This window comes from Prinia subflava, chromosome 8 (genome assembly GCF_021018805.1).
Source record: "Prinia subflava isolate CZ2003 ecotype Zambia chromosome 8, Cam_Psub_1.2, whole genome shotgun sequence".
In the NCBI taxonomy this organism is placed as follows: domain Eukaryota; kingdom Metazoa; phylum Chordata; class Aves; order Passeriformes; family Cisticolidae; genus Prinia; species Prinia subflava.
Window position 1 is genome coordinate 19313120 of NC_086254.1, and position 19023 is coordinate 19332142.

Sequence of the window (19023 nt, forward strand, 5' to 3'; positions counted from 1 at the left end):
TTTATTGCCCCGTGCCCCGCGAGGGTAACCGGCTACGGGAGACCGGACCGGACCCAGGGAGCGGTGCCCGCGGCGTCGCACGGCCTGAGGCGGGCCCGCTTCCCCGGAGATCGCTGCCCGCGCCGCTCCTCGGTAGCACCGTCTGGCCTCCTCCGGCCGCGGCGGCCCCGGGCGCCTCGGCGTCAGTCATCCTGCGGGAGGGAGGAGCGAGGTGCCGGGGACTGGGTCGAGACCGGGCCAGCGCCGGTCGCAGCCAGTTGTCCCGGGGAGCATTTCCACCACAGGCTGCCCGAGGGGTGCAGCACGAGGTGCTGCCGCCGTCCCGGAGCCGGCGGAAGGCTGAGGCTGGGTTGTGCTCGGCAGGGCATCACGGAGCAGCTGGCGGGTGGTACTTACATCCAGGTCGTCCATGGCTGGCGGGGGGCCTTTTTCTGTCACCTTCTCCAGCATCTGGATGGGAAACAAATGGCTGGATGCCCAAATGCCCGGCGTCCCCCCATCCCACACACCCGTGCGATGTGCCCCAGGATCCTGGGGCCAGTGGCCCAGCTCACCTCTGCGTACTGCTCCACCATGGCCCTCTCCACCTCCTCGTCCCCTTCCCAGTCTCGCCAGTTGTCAAAGTCCACGGAGAGCCAGGCTGGCTGTGGGCACAAAGAGCATCCCCTGAGAGGGGGGAGCAGCACCACAGGGACCCCAGCCCAGAGGCAGCTCCTGCACGGGTGAGGGGCCTTGTCAGACTGGGGAGGGCCAGGAAGCAGGAGCGTCCCTTTGCCTGCAGGCAATGCTCCTGAGTGTGTCAAGGAGAAGGAGTGCCACATCCTTTCAGGAGGGCAGAATCTGTGGACTAGTGGTGATTATCAGGACAGGCTTTTTGGGAGCTCTGTCTTGAGGTCCCCTGTGGGGGCCTCTGTGTCTGTCCTGGGGGCAGGTTGGTTCCTAGGAGCCACGAGGTGCTGAGTGGGGATAGCATACGTGCTGAAGCACCAGGCACCACACACACCTTGATGTTCTCCTTGGTGATGCGTGGCCAGGCCACTTTCTCCTTCCACTTCCTCATAAAGCATGTGATGGAGCGGTCAGAGCGCTTCTCCCGTGAGTCCTGCCAAGAGATCGGGGGTGCCTCAGTGTCTGCCAGGCTCCTCTCTGCACAGGGTTAAAGCTCAGCCCTGTGCAGGCTGTGGGGTCACAGAACCACAGAGATGGGTTGTTTCTGGCTCAAGGCAGCACTGTGAGTATCAGCCCCAGGCTTGGGGCTCAGGCTCACCCCACTGAAACTCTCAGGATGGGCAGCATTCAGTGTTAAGCAGCATTGCTCAAGACTGCACAGATCGGCTCTGACTCTGAGCCTGACAGAGGATGTTGGAGGACAGTTTGTTGGTGGCAAACCTCACCTTGGAGTTGACCCTGGCGTACAGGTCGATCTCGTTGTAGAACTCCACACCGTCTGCATTTTTGCAACTGCCAAAACATCGTAACAACCGGGCTTAGGAGAGAGCTAAGGCCACGCGTGGTCTCCTCTCACAGAGCCCTCCCGGTGCTCTGAACCACCCGCAGAGCAGGGCCACGTCGCTCGGCAGGGCAGTGGCAGCTCACCTGAACACCAGCCGGTGGTCCTCGATGGTGACCTTCACGTCCCTGCTGTCCTCGACACAGAACTCCAGGTACACGTACCGCGGGCGGTCGTACCACAGTGTCTTTGCAGGTTGCCTTGGGGAAGAGCACACCAGCGGGTGTCACCAGCGGGCACTTCCCGGTGCCCAGCGGTGCCCAGCAGGGCCCGGCACGGGGGGCGAGCGCGGGGAAGGGGTCCCGGACAATTCCTGTGCCGGGCCGAGCCCCGGGACGGGCAGTGGGAGCCGGGCGGGTGCTAGCCGGGCGGTGGGCACGGACACTGGCCCCGTGACGCTCCTCTCTCCCGGCCCACACGTCCCTGGCCGGGCAGCCGGCGGGCCCCGGCCGGCTCGTGTCCCGCTACCCTCTGCCTGGCCCGGCGCCGCTCCCCGCTGCTCCAGGTCGGCGGGTCCTGTCGGGACACCGGGTTCCGGGCGCTGCCTGTCCCGTCCGGCCGTGCTCACCTCGCCATGGCGGTGCCGACCCCGCCCCGCGCTATTTCGGGCCGGGGGCGCGGCTGCGGCCGCGGGGTCCGGCCGGGATGGGGGCGGGGCAGCCAACCCGCGGCCCCGCCCCCGTCCCCCGGTGCGCGCCCCCGCCCCCCGGTGCGCGCCCCCGCGGCCGCCGCCGCGCCGCCAGGAGCTCGCTGGTCCCGCCCATGGCCCCGCCCAGTCCCGCCCCCCGGCGCCAAGATGGCGGCGGCGTCGCGGCGCCGGTAGCGGCGGCTATGGAGGCAGAGAGCGGCTCGCTGGGCCCCGGCGAGCGCTGGGCGCCGGTGGGCGCCGTGTCGGCAGAGGAGGACGAGGAGGAGGAGGACGAAGAGGCGGCGGCCACGGGGGGAGAGTCGCCGCAGTCAGTGCCGCGGCTGCGGGCCGAGCGGCGCCGGCTGCACGGGGCGCTGCTGGCGCTGGCCTCGCACTTCGCTCAGGTGCAGTTCCGGCTGCGGCAGGTGGCCCGGGCCGGCCCCGCCGAGCAGCAGCGCCTGCTCCGCGACCTCGAGGACTTCGCCTTCCGCGGCTGCCCCGCGCCGCTTGCCGATGGTCTCGGCGCCGCTCCGGTGAGTGCCCGGCAGGGCTGAGGGGCGCCTTTGCTGGGCACAGGCAGCACCGGGTACCGGCTGCCGGGAGGGGCTCGGGCTGCCCTGCCCGCGGTGCTGCGGTTTGCACAGAGCTCAGCACCAGGCGTTCACAAGCCGCTGGTGACTCGGAGCCAGCTCGCAGGGATGTGCCCTAGAGCCAAGAGTGGTGTGTCACCGCTCCACGCCCTGGTACAGCACAGGTGACTCAGAGGATCTGTGATATGTACGTGGTATTTGGCTGCTTTCTTCCTGGATCCTGGCCCTGTGGGACAGAATGTGGGTGCAGGTGGTCTGGAGGGGTGTGACCCCTCCCTTATCAGATGAGGTGATGTAGCTGGTACCTGTGCTTGGTACCTTGCTCAGACACATTTCTCAGACTGGTTTGCAGTGCTCACTAGTGTAGTACATGAGCTGGAGGAGATACTCCTCATGTCATAATCCTGTTCCCTGTGGTTTGGGTATGACAATAAGTCTTCAGTTTTATTTACTGATAGCTTATTTTCAGGGCGAGCGAGAGAAGCAGGAGCAAATTGAGGTCCAGAAGGAGAAGCACAGAGAGCTGATCCTGCAGCTCAAGACACAGCTGGATGACCTAGAGACCTTTGCTTATCAAGAGGGCAGCTATGATTCTCTGCCACAGTCTGTGGTTATGGAGAGACAACGGGTAAGGCTCACAAATCCTCCTGCTGTATTCCCAGCCCTTGTGAGTGTCTTACACACTGCAGGTACTCATCAGTCTGTATTTCTCACCAGCAGCTATAATAAAATGTCAGGAGTCTGTCTACATGTGTGAACCTGTGTCTTTTGCACTTATTTCTGTGCAGCAAAGGTATCCTGTTCCTGAGGGAACCTCTGGGAAAGGCATACTTGAAGCTCTCAGGCAGCAGTGCCACATGGTGATATCGCACTGCTCACTTCACTTGTGTTTTGCAGATGATTATAAATGAGTTGATAAAGAAGCTGGACATGGACTTGAGTGAAGATTTTGCAAAGCTCTCTCCAGAGGAGCTGCGGCAGCGGGTGGATGCTGCCATAGCACAGATTGTGAATCCAGCCAGGGTGAAGGAGCAGCTGGTGGAACAACTGAAGACCCAGATAAGGGACCTGGAAATGTTCATCAACTTCATTCAGGGTCAGTGATGAGTTTTTGAATGAGCAGACTGAATTGCTTTGTAATTCCCTGATGTAGTCATGAGGAGGAAGGTCATGGATGTGGGGAGAGGCAGGAACAGCTTCTGTGTCACATTAAAATACAAATCTCTCTAAACTGATGGTGAGGAAAAGTATTGATAGAGTGACAAAATAGGTCCAGAGGGGTCTGAGGAATGTTGACCTTAATACTTGGGATATGCAGCTGAAATTCACAAATGTGAAATAATGATGTGAAATCCATTTTGTAGATGAAGTTGGAAGCTCTGGCAAGGCAGAAGATGGCCAGTATGACTGTGGAGGCTCCTCCAAACCCAGCACCCGGCCTTCTGGGAACAGAGGTGGGCACTGCTGGGCTCAGCACTATCAGCAAAGCTCCAGCATCTCCCTGGAGCTTTGATGAGCACGAACCAGTCATTGTCTGCTTTTTCCTGGTTTCTGTGTACTCCTGTTGAAGGCCTGTGTCCTGTTCCTTTACCCTCTTTCCGTGGTATCCTCAGAGCAGTTGCAGAGCTTGAACATGTGGCATGGAGGGTGGGCTTGGTCCTCAGTGGGGGCCAGAAAGAGACTGCAAAACACTCTGTAATTTGTGCTCTTCAAGCTCTGAGCTTTGTGAGCAGGTACAGTGAGCTGGTTTGAGACCTCCTTACTTTATCCCTTGAACCTGCTGGAAATACAATAATGTACTGAGGCATCTGCTACTACTCAGAATGCTAGCCTGAAGGGATTTTCAGATATTTGCAGTCCCTTTGTGTGTATGAACAAGCAGAGTTGTTGACTCCCTGATGACAGTATGTTTTTCTCTTTTCTATCCTGGTCAGTGAACCCAGAAGATGCCAGAAGGATGCAAGAAACGGGCCTGCAGCTCATGCGCCGCGTGCTGGCCGTGCTGCAGATCTTTGCTGTCAGCCAGTTCGGCTGTGCCACGGGTCAGATCCCTCGCACCCTCTGGCAGAAGGACCAAGACAACCAGGACTTCTCCCCCTTAATCGAGAAACTGGAGTTGTCGGTGGAGCGGGTGAGGCAGCTCGCCCTGAAACACCAGCAGGCAGAGCACGTTATCTGCTCCTCTGAGCTGCAGGACATTCCCCTGGGAGGCAGAGACGAGCTGACTCTGGCTGTGCGCAGGGAGCTGACAGTGGCTCTGCGGGACCTGCTGGCCCACGGGCTCTATGCCTCTTCCCCAGGCATGAGCCTGGTGTTGGCCCCCATCGCGTGCTTGATCCCTGCCTTCACGCCCTCGCCGCGGACCATGCACCCCTGGGAGCTCTTTGTCAAGTATTACAACGCTAAGAACGGACAAGCCTTCGTGGAATCCCCGGCTCGCAAGCTCTCCCAGTCCTTCGCCCTGCCTGTGACAGGAGCAGTGGTGGCCACCCCGAAGCAGAGCCTGCTGGCGGCCATCCACACCGTGCTCACGGAGCACGGCCCCTTCAAGCGCAGCGCGGACTCGGAGCTGAAGGCGCTGGTGTGCATGGCGCTGAACGAGCAGCGCCTGGTCTCGTGGCTCAACCTCATCTGCAAGTCTGGAGCTTTGGTTCAGTCTCACTACCAGCCCTGGAGCTACATGGCCAACACTGGCTTCGAAAGCGCGCTCACTCTCCTCAGCCGCCTCAGCAACCTGAAGTTCAACCTCCCGGTTGACTTGGCTGTTCGGCAGCTGAAAAACATCAAAGATGCTTTTTGATGTGTTTTTATTGTAGATCGTCCATTTTCCACTAGTAGGCAGCTGTTGGGCTCAAGAAGCCTGGCTTTTGTAAGACCAAGTTTGTCTCTTTGGTATTTGCTTTTAGGGAAGTCGTAGGGTGTTGTGATGTTGGCAGTGTGTTGTTGTCTGATGCTGCCCCTGCAGAGCGGCTGCAGGTTGGGCAGCACCTTGCCCTGCTGCTCTCAGGCCAAACTGCCCTGCCCAGCGCCCAGTGACTGTTCGGGGGGCAGGGGCCTGGCCACGGGGCCTGTGGGATGTGCAGTTGAGCTCCCTTGTGGTTGTTCCTCACAGTCTCTGCTCTCCACCTTGCACACACGATCCCTCATGGAGGAGGGAGCTGGCGGGTGTTGAGGCCCCTTGGGAGCTGTCTGGGCACACGAGACTTGACCTCCCCCGGGTGGGTGTTGGAGAAGGTGGGGGCCGATCCTGAGGGGCCGGGGGCTCCTCTGGCAGCTCTGCAGTCTGTGTCCCTGGGGCTGCCGGGGCTCTTTGTCCCACGGACCCAGCTCCTTGTTCCAGGCTTTCGTGTGGGGTCAGCGCAGCCCGGTGTCCCGCGGGGTGTATTAAATACCGCTGTAGTACCTGTGGGCTGAGCCCGCCGGTGTCTGTGTGCTCTGTCCGTTACCGGGGCTGTGACAAGGCATCCGCGGTGCCCGGGGAGGGGGCGGTGGGAGGCGGACACCCCGCACTGCCGTGTCCGGGGCGCAGGCGACTGAGGCTGAGGCGGACACCGGCACCGCCGTGTCCGAGGAGGGGCAGCTGAGGCGGACACCGGCACCGCCGTGCCCGGGGAGGCTGAGGCGAACACCGGCACCGCCGTGCCCGGGGAGGGGCGGCTGAGGCGGACACCGGCACCGCCGTGTCCGAGGAGGGGCGGCTGGGCGGACACCGGCACTGCCGTGCCCGGGAAGGGGCGGCTGAGGCTGAGGCGGACAGCGGCACCACCGTGCCGGAGAGGCTGAGGCGGACACCGGCACCGCCGTGCCCGGGGAGGCTGAGGCGGACACCGGCAGTGCCGTGCCCGGTGAGGGGAGGCTGAGGTTGAGGCGGACACCGGCACGGCCGTGCCCGGGAAGGGGCGGCTGAGGCGGACACCGGCACCGCCGTGCCCGGGGAGGCTGAGGCTGAGGCGGACACCGGCAGTGCCGTGCCCGGGGAGGGGAGGCTGAGGTTGAGGCGGACACCGGCACCGCCGTGCCCGGGAAGGGGCGGCTGAGGCGAACACCGGCACGGCCGCCAGGCTCCGGTGGCGCGGCGGAAGTGACGCAGCGCCGCTCAGCGAAGGGCGGGGCCTCCCCGTTCCATTTCTCTTCCGGCCTGGGCGCCATCGCAGCGGAGCCTCGGTGAGTGCGGGCGGGCGCGGGATCCGCCGCCATCCGCGGGGGCGGGGGCCGGGGCGCGGATGGCGGGCACGCTCTGACTGCCGGCTGCTGCCTCCGCAGAGATGGGGAAGTTCATGAAGCCCGGGAAGGTGGTGCTGGTGCTGGCCGGCCGATACTCGGGGCGCAAGGCCGTCATCGTGAAGGTGAGCGGGGGCCGGGCCGGCGGGGCGGGCCGTGCTGCCGGGGCCAGCGGGAGCCCGGCGGGCGGCACGGGCGCGGCTCCCCGGTGCTATCGCCGCCGCGGCCTGGTTGTTTCAGAACATCGACGATGGCACCTCGGACCGGCCGTACAGCCACGCCTTGGTGGCCGGCATCGACCGCTACCCGCGTAAGGTGACTGCTGCCATGGGCAAGAAAAAGATCGCTAAAAGGTCCAAGATCAAGTCCTTCGTGAAGGTTTACAACTACAACCACCTGATGCCCACCCGGTGAGTGCTGCTGCCGGCGGGGCCGGAGGAATCTTGGCTGCATTCGTGGTTGTTGTGTTCTGTACGGGATGGGCGTTACCAAGGCTGTCAATGCCGTGGCTGAGTGAATGTGAGTGAAACAGGGAGTTGGGGGTCTGAGGCTGAGTGGAAATATTAACAAACTTCTGGAATGAGGCAGCTGGCTCTCATTTCAGCCGCACTAATCTTCCCTTTGCTCAGGGGGTGTCAGCAGGTGAGCAGTTTGAGCCAGCTGTGAGGGTCTGGAGCTGGCAGAGCCATTTCTTACTGTGCCTCAGAGATCCCAGAGCGGCTCCCAGGCACTACATGGAACAGAGCTGCATGTCCCTGAAAAAGTGTGTGTGGTTGTTCTCTTTGTGGCTTGAGCTGAGACTGCTTTAGCGGTTTGGTGATTCCTGAACTGAGGAGACTTCATGAGCTGTGACTCCTTGACCAGACTCTAGGATGAGTGTTTGACCTGTGCAGGTACCATGGCCCCTTTTGAACCGTTCTGCTCTCTCCCAGGTATTCCGTGGACATTCCCCTGGACAAAACAGTGGTCAACAAGGATGTGTTCAGGGATCCCGCTCTGAAACGCAAAGCAAGACGTGAGGCCAAGGTGAAATTTGAGGAAAGGTGAGTTGGGAGCTCATCTCTTCAGCGGTGTTTGTGCTCATCCACAGAGTCTGTGGATGAGTCTCCGAGTTGGCATTTGAGTCTCCGAGTTGGCATTTCTGCCCCAGCTTCTTTGCGTGTTTGTTGAGCGTGTTCTTTTCACTTGTGTGTGCAGCATCGTGCCAGCACCTGTGGGGCCTTTCAGGTGCCAGAGGGCGATCTGACAACGAGCTGCCAGTTCATCCTCCCTCCTACCACTGGGCTGGGTGGGCCAGGGCAGTGCTGATGCTTTACATGGAAGAACTTGGTTTTCTGCTCTTTCTTTACGGTTTTCTGTTCAGAAGCTCCTTCAGAGGGAGGAGCTGTGTGATCTCAGTGGGACACAGTGTCTGGGGCAGCCCCTGAGCTGTTCTCGCAGGGCATCTCCCCCTGCCACACCAAGTGTCCTGTGCTTGTGCCTGTTGGGGTGGAAGCTGCCACAGTGCAGGTGTCCTTCATGAGAAATCTGGAACCTGGCATTTGCTTCCCTTGGAATTTTAATGTTTAAAGTGGATTTAGTTGTAGCCCAGGCCAAAGAGACCAGGTGAATTGCCTCTGGGTGAGCTGGGTGCTACATTCTGTCTGTGTGGGACAGCTCAGGTACGAGTTAGGTGCTGTTACCTGCTAGTACACATCCTTCTCTAACCTCTGTGTTCTCTTTCAGGTACAAAACCGGCAAGAATAAATGGTTCTTCCAGAAGCTGCGATTCTAAGGGTGTAACAAGGTTGCATCAATAAATGTTTATTAAAAACCATGTAATTTTTGTTATTTAACAAACAAACATATTGTGGTCACGCTTGCTCTGTGTCTCTAAGAGCTGGGAAAGCCATTGCAGTCCAGGTGAGCATCAGGACGTTTGTGGAGCCGTGGGTGCAGGTGTCATCCCTGGGACTGCCCCAGGTGTGGCCAGGGCTGCTCTTCCCTTCTGCAACTGCAGGGTGCTTGATGTTCTTGCCACAGGGGGAATCTCATTCCCAAAACTGAGGTGATCCCTGAGAAAAAGGACGAGGCAATGGGTGGTTCTGGGTGTGGGCTGAGTGCACGGTGGTTTGTGTGGTCACTGACCTGTGGGTGTCAGATTTTAGCTTCCCAAACGGGTCAGTGCTGGCTGCTGGCCACCCGGGGAGCAGCGGCTGGGCCGGGTTGTAAATCCTGGAGTGGGGCAGGAGGGGTTTATTTCTGTGTTCATCAGCAGGTCCGTCCTGGCAGGGCGGGTGGGTGCTCGGGGAGGGCGAGTTAGACAGGGCGGGAGGAGGGAGGATGAGGGTGATGAGTACCGGGCGGGGCGGGCCCGGCCTTCCGCCGCCCCCGGGCCGCGGTCGGGGCTGCGCTCGGAGGGGCCGGGGCGGGGCGAGGCCGCGGAAACGAAAGCGAAAGGCGGGAACGGCCGCGGGGCCCCCGGTGGCAGGGACCGAGCAGGGAGAGCGGTCGCGGCGGGCAGGGCTCCCCTCGGGACCGGGGCTCCGGTCCGTGCTGCGGCAGCACCGCGGGGATGGATTCGGAGGAGGTGAGGGAGAGCCGAGCCACGGGACCTGCGGGCGGGGGGCGGCGCAGTGAGGCTGAGACCCCTCCTGTCTTTAGGACTCCGTCCGGCTGCTCTCCAAGGACGACCCGCAGGAGGATGGCTCGGAGAGCCCCGAGCAGCTCCGCCGGGAGATCGAGCGGTGCAAGGTGGGTCTGGCTGGCCCGAGGGAGGGGTTGGTCGGCCCTGGCTAAGAAGGTCGAGTGTCTTTTCTAGGACTACCGGTCAGAGGCGGCAGAGAGGAGTAATCCATGGAGGGGAGAGCCTGTTCTAGGGTCCGGGCTCATTCCCGAAGGCACAGCCGGGGCTGGGTGGCTGCTGGGGGTGACACAATGTCATCACCATTGCTGATGGTGCTTCTCACAGGAGCTTTACAGTGTTCTGGAGCAAGATCATGCAAAGCTACAGGTGGCCAAGGAAGCTGCAGAGCAAAGGACACAAGAGCTGAGGAAAGAAGAACTTCATAAAATTTCGGAGCAACAACTGCCTTTAAAGGGAGATGAAGAAAGAGCCCAGCAGGTCGGTGGTCAGTGGATGTGTCTTGGGCTTGGAAGGGGGCAGGGAGTGCAGGGTCTGCATCACACAGGTCACTGCTCTGACATCACTTGCTTGGGATCCAGTGGAGGTTTCATGGGCAATATAAGGTCTGCGCTCAGAAGTGAGGCAGTGCTGCAGTGAAGGGAGGGCTGTCCTCAAAGCAGAAGAGCCAGGGCAGAGCTGCAGGCAGTCAAGAGCAGGAGAATAGGGGAGAGTTATGTGCCCAAGAACAGTGCTGTGCTCAGAACAGAAATGTACTGCAGCCCCTCCTGTCCTGGTGTTCCCTACTTCCCACTCTTTCCTTCCTTCCAGATTTCTGCAATAAAGGAGGAGAACAACAGACTGAGGCAGGAGAAGCAGGTTCTGAAAAATAAACTGGAAGAACTGAAGAAGAAGAATGATCCTGTGATGGTAACAGAATGTGTGTGGGCACTTGGGTCTGTTGGCAAGGACACAAGGCTGGCTGGAGAAGCTGCAGGTGAATGCAGCTGGGCACTGTGTGATGACTGGAACAGCTCCTGCAAACAGGCAGCTCCTCTGCCAGGGCCAGGAGCTCTGGTCATGGCTTTGGGATTCCAGGCACAGCCAGACACTAGGAGAGCCTCTGCTGAGGTTCTTCAGCTGTTTATTTGAGCCATGAGTTTATTTGTAGCCCGTGGATTGGCAGGGACATGCCCCGTGCAGGGTCCAGTCTCCTCCAGGTGCTGTCTTTACTTGAATCTAGATGCTGCTTACCTTGCCAGAAAAGAAAATGATCTTTAAGGGACGCACAGCAAACAAGGAGGACATGAACAATCTGATGCTCACCCCACTGATCCGCTACCCTCTGCCGGGGGGCTCAGCTCTCATCACCTTTGAGGAGGCAAAGGGTAAGTGTGAGAAGAGCACTGCTCTGGCCAGGTGTCTTTGACCATTTTGGGGCCTGCCCCGTGCCCCCTCCCTGTGCCAGAGCTTGGTGCTGCCCCTCTCCCTGCCTTGTGTGGGGCTGTGCCCCCTCCCCGACACCTTTGCTGTGCCGTGTGCTGTCCCCCACAGCGCTGGGAGTGGGCAGTCACTCCCCTGTGCTGAGGGCTCTCCCTGCTCGCAGTGGCCCAGAGGATCACAGAGATGAGGGAGCACACGGTGCAGCTGAGCTGTGAGGAGCTCGACCAGTGCAGAGTGCGAGTGCAGGCAGTGCCAGTGGACATCCTGCTGCCCTCTGCCCTGGAGGTAGGGCCCATGGGTCCCCTGCTCCCCATGCCGTGGAGCTGCCCTGGGCGTGCTGCTTTCCCTGTCTGAGCCTGCCTCGAACAGGGCACTGCCACCAGCTACACCCAGCACTGCTCCCCTGAGCTCTGGGGCCAGGCCTGCCCTGGCACCCACTGGCCGGTGCTGCCCACAGATCAGGCTGACTCAGAGCAGCAGGAGCATCCTCCTGTCCGACTTGCCCAGCCTGGACATCTCCAAGGAGGCACTGCTGGACAAGCTGGAGCTCTTCTTCAGCAAGACAAAGAATGGGGGCAGCGAGGTGGATAGCAGGGAGTTCCTGGAGGACTCTGACCAGGTGGTGCTGACCTTCACAGAAGATGGAGGTGTGTGGGCTTGGATGGCTGGCAAGGGTGGAGCAGCCCAGCCTGGTCTGGGGGGAAATCTGAGAGCAGATGAAGCTGTGTTTGGGGAACAGGGAAGATAGAGTGCGCCCCAGGCTGTCCTGTCTCCCCCAAAACTGTGCTGGTGTGGGTGAGCTGAGCAATGAGTTGGGCAGTGTCAGCCCTGGTGCCTGTGCCAGGGACAGAACCTCCCCTGGAGCTTACCTGGGACCTGGGCAGCTCAGGGCTTTCCTCTCTGTATGCAGTGGCACAGTCGCTGATTGAAAGAGGACATACCCAGGTGCCCATTGGGAAAGGGAAATACAAAATCAAAATATCACCATACATGAGTGGGGACATCTCTAACCTGCAGGTAAGGGCATGAACCCAGTACCCACCAGCCTGGGTTGAGCAGCCCAGGCCGGGGGGCTCCTGAAGCCCCTCTCCCTGCCCTGCTCTGCAGCTCACCCCCTGCTCTGCCCAGCTCCAGCCCTCCCGCTGCCCCAGGACCGTGCTGCTCTCGGGCATCCCCGATGTGCTGAGCGAGGAGTCCATGCGGGACGCGCTGGAGATCCACTTCCAGAAGGCCAGCCGCGGCGGCGGGGAGGTGGATGCCCTCGCCTACGTGCCGGCGGGGCGGGCGGGCTCGGCCGTGTTCGTGGAGGACACGAGCTAGTCCCGGCCACCGGCAGGCTCGCGTGGGCGCCCCGGCAGCCGCTGAGGCGCTCGGCGGGGCCGTTGGCGCTCGTGCACGGGGGTATTAAAGCGTCTGTTGCGAGCACCCTCCGTGTCTGTTGTGCTGGGGCCGGGTCGGGGCAGGGTCGGGCCGGGCGCTGCCTGCGGGAGGCCGGGCCTTTCCCCGGCCGCGCTCTGAGGGCCGGGCCGCGCCTTCCCGCGGGGCCCAGGGCGGGGCGGCCCCGCTTTCGCTTTCATTTCACCTCGGCGGCCAGGCCGGGGCGGAGACCGGAGCCGGGGCCGCAGGGCCGGTGAGGGCCCGGTGTGGCGGGGCCCGGGCAGCCGCCGCCGCGGGCATGGCTGGGCGCACGGTGTGGGTGCAGGGCTTCCCCGCCGAGCTGCCCCCCGAGAGGGCGGCCGACAAGCTGACCATTCACTTCCAACGCACCCGCAACGGCGGCGGAGACGTTGCCGAGGTCCGGGTGCTGCCCGGCTCCCCGCCCTGCGCCCTCATCACCTTCGAGGTGCCAGAAGGTAACGCCGCGGGGGCCAGGCCTGTGCCACCATCCCCAGCCCGACTCTTCCCTGTCTCACCATCCCTAACCCCGATTTTCCCTGTCCCACCATCCCTAACCCCACTTTCTGCCGTCCCACCATCCCTAACCCCGCTTTTCCTTGTCCCACCATCCCTAACCCCGCTTTTCCTTGTCCCACCATCCCTAACCCCGCTTTTCCTTGTCCCACCATCCCTAACCCCGCTTTTCCTTGTCCCACCATCCCTAACCCCACTTTTCCCTGTCCTACTATCCCCAGCCTGACTCTTCCCTGCCCCACCATCCCCAGCCCGACTCTTCCCTGTCCCACCATTGCTAACCCCACTTTTCTTTGTCCCATCATCCCTATCCCCACTTTTCCCTGTTCCGCCATCCCTAACCCTGCTTTTCCCTGTCCCACCATCCCTATCCCCGCTTTTCCCTGTCCCACCATCCCTAACCCCACTTTTCCCTGTCCCGCCATCCCTAACCCCGCTTTTCCCTGTCCTACTATCCCTAACCCCACTCTTCCCTGTCCCACCATCCCCAAGCCCGCCATCCCCTCTCCAGCTGTCCCCAGTCCTGCTGTTCCCTCTCCCATCACTGTCTGTCCTGCTGTCCCACTGTCCCCAGCCCCACGGCCCCACTGCTGTCCCTCAGCTGGGCTGACGCAGGTTCGGGTGGCTTTTCCCACCAGTGGCCCAGAGGATCCTGAATGTGAAAAACCACGTGCTGGCCATCGGGAGGACACGGTACCCGCTGGAGGTGATACTGCACCCTGCAGAGCTGAGCCCTGATGAGGTACTGAGGGGACATGGCAGCCCCAGCTGCTCCCACACAGACTCTGTGCCTGGCAGACAGCTCGAGAAAGGAGACCTCAATCTCTTCTTTCATCTTAATTACAGCTAAATCCATTTTCATTCATATTCAAATCAAGATTTTTTTTTTCTGTGCTAATAGCACAGGGAGGCTGTGCACTCAGTCATCTGGCATTTGTGCCTGTCAAATGATGGGCAGTCAGGCTGGAGAGAACAGGCACTTTTCCCCAGTCCATCTGGCAGCACACAGGGGATCCTGTTAATGCCTCTGTCGTGTCATCAGCTGGACATACAGTGTATTGTTCCTCTTTCCTTCTCAGGAAAGCTTAGCATACAGACATGGTGGTGTCTAGGAAGCATTGGAGAGTTCTTGACTCTTCCTCCAGTCTCAAGAGACTGTGGCAGGAGCCATGTCTCTTATTTTCATGTCTGAGCCCCAAAAACAAGGACGTGGGAATTAGCCTGGCCTTGCAGACCTTTTTGCAAGCCTGTGGTGCTAAAACTGTGTGAAGATCTGGAGCTGAAGCTCTCCAAGGGCAAGAGAGCATCTGCATTTCAGATGCAGAAACAATAGGGGATTTCTTAGGTTTGGGCCTTTTGAAGAGCTCCCAGTGTGTAGAAATGTGGCCTCATCTCTGTGCAATTTCCCTGTCTGATTCCTTGTTTGCAGAAAGCTTTTGACGAGTGCACAAGTCTTAGTCTGGGTCTTGCTTAGTCTGGGTCTTTTGGTCATGTCTCTATCAGGGTCCATCTCTCTTGCAAGTAGGATGCTGAGGGAGAGAGGTGGAAGAGGGTGTCACCTCTTCTGTCACAGTGACGCAGGGGCCAGGTGCACTGGCCTTCTCCCTGCCTTTGGAAGGGGTTGGTTTTGGTCCTTGCTCTCTCATTCCTTTCCTATCTACTTGCAGATCTTCATCGCTGCCTGCATGACAATTGACTATAGCAGGCTGCCCATGGGCAAAACCCTCCTGAGGGACTTGCAAAAGAACAGCAATGTGCAGCTCAGCTTCGACTCCAAGAATATGCACTGCATAGTCCAGGGACCTTTCACTCAGCTGCAGATCTTGAGCCAAGACCTGCTGGACAGCCTGCAGCTCAAGAATCAAAGTGTTGGCGAGATCTTCCGGCCAGGTTCCAGGTGTTCGTCCGAAGAGATGGGAATGCAGGAGCACCAGCAAGTGCTTGACTTCATTCAGTCAGCACAAGAGACAGCAAAGCTGCCAAATGGGGACCAGGTGCATGAAACAGCAGCTAAAGTCCCATCACCTCAGAGCCCCGTGAGGGGGGAAGCTGTGGAGGACTTCTCCCTACCAATGGACTTGGACATCTATTTGTACATGCAGAAGGTCTGTGCTGCTGAGTACCAAGGCGTGCTGCGCCAGCACCACGTGGAAGTGGTGGATGTCATGGCCAATGGCACCGCTATCTTGTACCTCCGGCCAGCTGGAGGTGGCACTGGGAACAGGAATGCCCTGCGCCAGGCCCACCTGGCCCTGCAGCAGCTCCACCAGCAGCTGAAGGCGAGCCTGCACAAGGAGAAGATTGCCAAGGAAAGGCTGGGGATGGACAGCCAGGAGCTCACGGCTCTGACATGTGAGCTGCAGCAGCTGTGCCCCCAGTTGCTCTGCCACGAGGATGGGAAGAATCTTTATCTTCTTGGAAAGCCTATTGATGTGTCCCAGGCCAAGCAGTTCCTTCAGGATTCTGTCACCAGGAGAAGTGCTGCACGCACGGTGAGCCCGCTGAGCAGCTCCCAGCCCTCTGGCACCACAGAGGCTGCACTACCCCTGCCCAAAGAGCCTGTGGGTACTCCAGCCAGAAGGCTTAGCCCAAGCAGGCTGGAGGTGAAAGGTGAGTTCAAGCTAGCTGCCAACTTCAGCACCCTGAAAGGTGACGGATCTCAGGCTGGCCAGGGCCTCTTGCTGAATCAGGACTCTCCACTGGAGGGACAGCTGCAGCTTTCTGGGCAACATTCATTAGAGACAGATGCTCCTGCTCTGAGTGCACTGAGCCAGCAGCATCGGCCTCACACCCCAATGACAGATAAAGTTCTGGGGTCAGCAGCAGAGCCTCAGCAGAACAGACCCACAGAAAGGGACCATGTGGAAGGAGGTGCCAGACGCACAGGCCAAAAGGTGCTGTTGCCCTGTGCAGGCAAAGAAAGCAGCACTTTTCAGCGTCCTGAGGATTCTAAAGGCTCAGATCCTACTGGGCACCACCCCCTCACTGCCTCCTCCAGCATCTCTGATGGGACACTGCTCTCTGCATCCAAGCTGCAACAGTCCAACATCTCCCTACAAGCTGCAGAGGAAAACAACAGCAAGTTGAGAGAGGACATGACCCTGGACTTTCTGCAGTGGTTTTACCTGAAGGCTATCTACCCAGACACTATCTCTGAGCTGTGCAAGAATGAAGGGCTGTATGTGTTGGAGTGCGACGGTGGGAACCGCACACTGCTGATGCTGCAGGCAACAGACAGCAAAAGGCTGTCCCAGGCTAAACTGAAGGTGGAAAACCTTGTGCAGATGTGCCCTGACTTGGTCTGTGGGAATATGAGCTACTCAGATCTCAATGTCCCTGGTCCAGATGACAGTGACCTGAATGAACTGTGCAGCCTCTTGCAAGGAAAATCCTTCCAGGTTTGCTTCAGAAAACACAAGGACAAGCTCTTTTATGTCTGCCCCAGGGATGTGCTGCCAGGAGTGTATGAGGCTTTCCAGATGTTTTCTTCCAGGAGGCTCTCTGCCATGAAGTCTTTATCTATGTCTGCTGCATCAGAGAGTCCAGGGAAATCAAGCATCATGCAGCCAAGCAGAAGCCAGGACGCAGTGCTGGATGCAGCCCTTTCTGGCAGCCCGAATTCCCTACAGCCCGGGAATATCAGCAATCAAGTACACTCTAAACATGTGTCCAGGGCTTCCTGCATGCCAGAGGCTGAGAAAAAGAGGGGCTCCAGTCCTTTGAGGTTCCAGCAGGCTTGGGGGCAGGAGAAGGCCGGGGACCATATTGATTCTGTGTCTGGGAGAGGAGGAAGCAGCTTTCTGGGCCTTGGTGCAGGGGATAAGCCAAGTTCTCCTGGCCTAAGGGAGTCCCAGGAACCAAGGAAGACAAAACTGTTTCTGGGGGAGCCTGACACCACCAGAGTCAAACAAGTCTTGCCAGACAGATTCCAGCTTGCAGGAGACAAGAGCAGAGGGGGCCACCACAAAGCAATGGGACAGCAGCACTCTCCAGTCCCTGCAGCTGATGGAGCTCCTCACTCTCTGTCCCCCAGGCTAGCCAGGGCCACGGCTGCTGAGCCACCACCAACTGTGGTCCAACAGGCACCTGCAGCAGAGCCCACGAATCAGGGGAGGGCCCAGCTCCCAAGGGGCAGGACCATTGAGCAGGAGGAGCCTGAGCTTCCATCACAGCAGAGAAGAGACCCCAGCCTTGGACAGAAAAGCACCACAATCCTTCCGTGCCCGTGTCATGTTTGCCACTGCGGCAATGTCTCAAGCAGGACACGTTTTGCAGCAGACAGACCCTCCTCAGCTGTCCCAAGCTGCAAGATCAGGGGGACAGTGAAGGTCTGCTCCTTGTCTCAGAGCCTGCCTGGATACCCTCAGACCGAAACACTTCAGGTTGTTTACAGCATCCCTGATGGCGTGCAGGGGGTAAGTACCACCACAGAGCTTCCCCAGCCCACTGCAGCCCGCACGGGGAGGGTCCTGTCAGAGTGGCTGGGGGGGGGAAAAAGAGCAGCCACACTCCCTGCCCCCTGAAAGGAGCAGAGGTATTAACCTATGAAAGGCAAAAAGCTCCACACCAGGTTTTGGAGCAGCTTGCTACTTCTCAAGAGCATGTGTGACCTCTGGTTTGAGCTGACAGTGACTATCAGCCCTTAGGGATCATGGTCATCAGTGTAGTTTTCAAGCTAGACAAACCTTAGAAATCCCCTCAGAGGCACAGCACTCCAGCCATGTTTAACAGGTCTTATTCCTGTTTTAAGGTTGGGGACCCTCGCCCAGGACAGCCTTACAAAGGGGGAGTTTTCTGTGCCTTCCTGCCTAATAACGAAGAAGGGATGAAGACAGCAGAGCTGATGAGAGAGGCATTTGAACGTGGGCTGACATTCCAGATCAAGTCCTGCAATGGAGAAGAAAGAGTAACTTGGGGATTTATCCCCCACAAAACCTCCTGCGATGGAGGCAAAGCCAGGTATGGCCCAGCTCATCCTAAGCTTCTGGGTATGGCTGTGGGTTTTTAACAATTGGGGGAGGAGAAGCATAGCTCCAGCTCAACAAATCCTGGCAGGGATGGCTCTTCCACCCTCCCACAGTGGCAGAGTTGGTTTTGATTCAGCTTGCAGGGCAGCTGTGGCATGGCAGACCAGCCCTGGCACCCTCCAGCTGGAGCAAAAGCCTTTGCCCATCCCACAACAATAAGTGGTGTGGAAACGTTCCCCATGGACAAGAATTCTGGGCCCTGTTCACTTACAGCCTTTCCCATGACAGTGCTGGGTACAAGCTGTGCCTGCAGACAGCAGGACATCCCAGGAGCAGGACTTCCACTCTCTTTCACTCTGCTAAAGCATTAGGGCAAAAAGAAAGGGCTGTTTCCCACTGTGGTTTTGGCAGATCAGCAGGATTTACAGTGCTTCCTCTCTGTCCCACAGGAATGGCTACCCGGATGACGAGTACCTCAGTGAGGTCAGCACAGTCCTGAATCAACTGAACCTTATGTGATTCTCCCTCAGCCACAGCCTGTGCCTCCCCCTTACCTTCTTTTTCTGCTGAGAAAACTGCATCTTAACAGAGACAGCTCAGGAAAATGCAGGTGTTTGTTGAAGGAGCTCCTGCATTCCCCAGACATAGCCAGAAATCTGCACATTAACAAAGAGCAGCACCTCTGTCCCTGGCCCATGCAGGCCTCTGCATGGATCAGTGCTTCCCAAAAACTCCAGCTCCTCTTGGATGCGTGTCCTGCCAGCCAGTCACAGAGCTGATTTCAGCTGAGCCTCGTGTGGCTTTCAGTAGCAGACACAAACCTGGGCACAAACCAGTCTGCACCTAGCTCAGCCTCAGCTTCTGGAAGTCTCTTCCACCTCCTGCCCCTACAGGCGGATGAACTGTCCTCAGTGTCAGCTCTTCATGCTGGCAGCCCCACGCTCCAGCCCCTCCCCAGCCCCTGCTCTGAGGCCAGCAGGTGACCTGGTGCTCTCTGGAGGAGAACATGAACAGCTGCCTCCCAGGGACAGAGTCTCTGCTCACAAATAAAAGGAATTAATCTCATGTTTGGTAGTGGCTGTTCATGCCTTGTCTAACCCTCAGCCCAGGCACCCACTTCAGTCCCACCTGGCTATTGAGACACCCAAAAA

General features: G+C 59.3%; 5 protein-coding genes across 5 annotated transcripts; 4 read left to right on the top strand and 1 right to left on the bottom strand.

Annotated features, from left to right (window-relative positions):
• Positions 1-84: 84 nt before the first annotated feature.
• PTGES3L (prostaglandin E synthase 3 like) lies at positions 85-2220 on the bottom strand. The gene is made up of 7 exons (XM_063404025.1): positions 2079-2220; positions 1597-1710; positions 1395-1461; positions 1004-1102; positions 555-644; positions 397-450; positions 85-191 (listed from the first exon to the last, which is right to left on the bottom strand). Exons 1-7 carry the CDS (start codon positions 2084-2086, stop codon positions 183-185), a joined length of 441 nt encoding a protein of 146 aa, XP_063260095.1. The 5' UTR covers positions 2087-2220; the 3' UTR covers positions 85-182.
• A 53-nt stretch (positions 2221-2273) lies between these two features.
• RUNDC1 (RUN domain containing 1) lies at positions 2274-6132 on the top strand. The gene is made up of 5 exons (XM_063403917.1): positions 2274-2671; positions 3198-3356; positions 3626-3824; positions 4093-4182; positions 4663-6132. The coding sequence occupies exons 1-5, from the start codon at positions 2342-2344 to the stop codon at positions 5526-5528; spliced, it is 1644 nt and encodes a 547-aa protein (XP_063259987.1). The 5' UTR covers positions 2274-2341; the 3' UTR covers positions 5529-6132.
• A 683-nt stretch (positions 6133-6815) lies between these two features.
• RPL27 (ribosomal protein L27) lies at positions 6816-8765 on the top strand. The gene is made up of 5 exons (XM_063404007.1): positions 6816-6892; positions 6992-7074; positions 7190-7359; positions 7882-7992; positions 8675-8765. The coding sequence occupies exons 2-5, from the start codon at positions 6994-6996 to the stop codon at positions 8721-8723; spliced, it is 411 nt and encodes a 136-aa protein (XP_063260077.1). The 5' UTR covers positions 6816-6892; positions 6992-6993; the 3' UTR covers positions 8724-8765.
• A 552-nt stretch (positions 8766-9317) lies between these two features.
• On the top strand, positions 9318-12419 carry IFI35 (interferon induced protein 35). The gene is made up of 9 exons (XM_063403950.1): positions 9318-9518; positions 9593-9682; positions 9900-10052; positions 10383-10481; positions 10795-10939; positions 11158-11279; positions 11452-11641; positions 11905-12011; positions 12123-12419. Exons 1-9 carry the CDS (start codon positions 9504-9506, stop codon positions 12312-12314), a joined length of 1113 nt encoding a protein of 370 aa, XP_063260020.1. The 5' UTR covers positions 9318-9503; the 3' UTR covers positions 12315-12419.
• A 105-nt stretch (positions 12420-12524) lies between these two features.
• Positions 12525-18956, top strand: LOC134553800 (uncharacterized). Its single transcript, XM_063403889.1, has 5 exons — positions 12525-12847; positions 13544-13647; positions 14573-17320; positions 17656-17864; positions 18322-18956. The coding sequence occupies exons 1-5, from the start codon at positions 12670-12672 to the stop codon at positions 18389-18391; spliced, it is 3309 nt and encodes a 1102-aa protein (XP_063259959.1). The 5' UTR covers positions 12525-12669; the 3' UTR covers positions 18392-18956.
• Positions 18957-19023: the final 67 nt, after the last annotated feature.

What these genes read in the sequence shown, in the direction of transcription:
- PTGES3L (XM_063404025.1), bottom strand. An exon ending in GACCACCGGCTGGTGTTCAG is followed by an intron (nt 1,462 to 1,596) that starts GTGAGCTGCCAC and finishes ATGTTTTGGCAG; the next exon opens with TTGCAAAAATGCAGACGGTG. An exon ending in TCACCAAGGAGAACATCAAG is followed by an intron (nt 645 to 1,003) that starts GTGTGTGTGGTG and finishes TTGTGCCCACAG; the next exon opens with CCAGCCTGGCTCTCCGTGGA.
- RUNDC1 (XM_063403917.1), top strand. Translation starts at nt 2,342, where the DNA reads ATGGAGGCAGAGAGCGGCTCGCTGGGCCCCGGCGAGCGCTGGGCGCCG. An exon ending in TGGTTATGGAGAGACAACGG is followed by an intron (nt 3,357 to 3,625) that starts GTAAGGCTCACA and finishes TGTGTTTTGCAG; the next exon opens with ATGATTATAAATGAGTTGAT. An exon ending in GTTCATCAACTTCATTCAGG is followed by an intron (nt 3,825 to 4,092) that starts GTCAGTGATGAG and finishes TCCATTTTGTAG; the next exon opens with ATGAAGTTGGAAGCTCTGGC.
- RPL27 (XM_063404007.1), top strand. Translation starts at nt 6,994, where the DNA reads ATGGGGAAGTTCATGAAGCCCGGGAAGGTGGTGCTGGTGCTGGCCGGC. An exon ending in GCAAGGCCGTCATCGTGAAG is followed by an intron (nt 7,075 to 7,189) that starts GTGAGCGGGGGC and finishes TGGTTGTTTCAG; the next exon opens with AACATCGACGATGGCACCTC. An exon ending in AAGGTGAAATTTGAGGAAAG is followed by an intron (nt 7,993 to 8,674) that starts GTGAGTTGGGAG and finishes GTTCTCTTTCAG; the next exon opens with GTACAAAACCGGCAAGAATA.
- IFI35 (XM_063403950.1), top strand. An exon ending in AGAAGAATGATCCTGTGATG is followed by an intron (nt 10,482 to 10,794) that starts GTAACAGAATGT and finishes ACTTGAATCTAG; the next exon opens with ATGCTGCTTACCTTGCCAGA. An exon ending in GACCTTCACAGAAGATGGAG is followed by an intron (nt 11,642 to 11,904) that starts GTGTGTGGGCTT and finishes CTCTGTATGCAG; the next exon opens with TGGCACAGTCGCTGATTGAA.
- LOC134553800 (XM_063403889.1), top strand. Translation starts at nt 12,670, where the DNA reads ATGGCTGGGCGCACGGTGTGGGTGCAGGGCTTCCCCGCCGAGCTGCCC. An exon ending in CACCTTCGAGGTGCCAGAAG is followed by an intron (nt 12,848 to 13,543) that starts GTAACGCCGCGG and finishes TTTTCCCACCAG; the next exon opens with TGGCCCAGAGGATCCTGAAT. An exon ending in TCCCTGATGGCGTGCAGGGG is followed by an intron (nt 17,321 to 17,655) that starts GTAAGTACCACC and finishes TCCTGTTTTAAG; the next exon opens with GTTGGGGACCCTCGCCCAGG.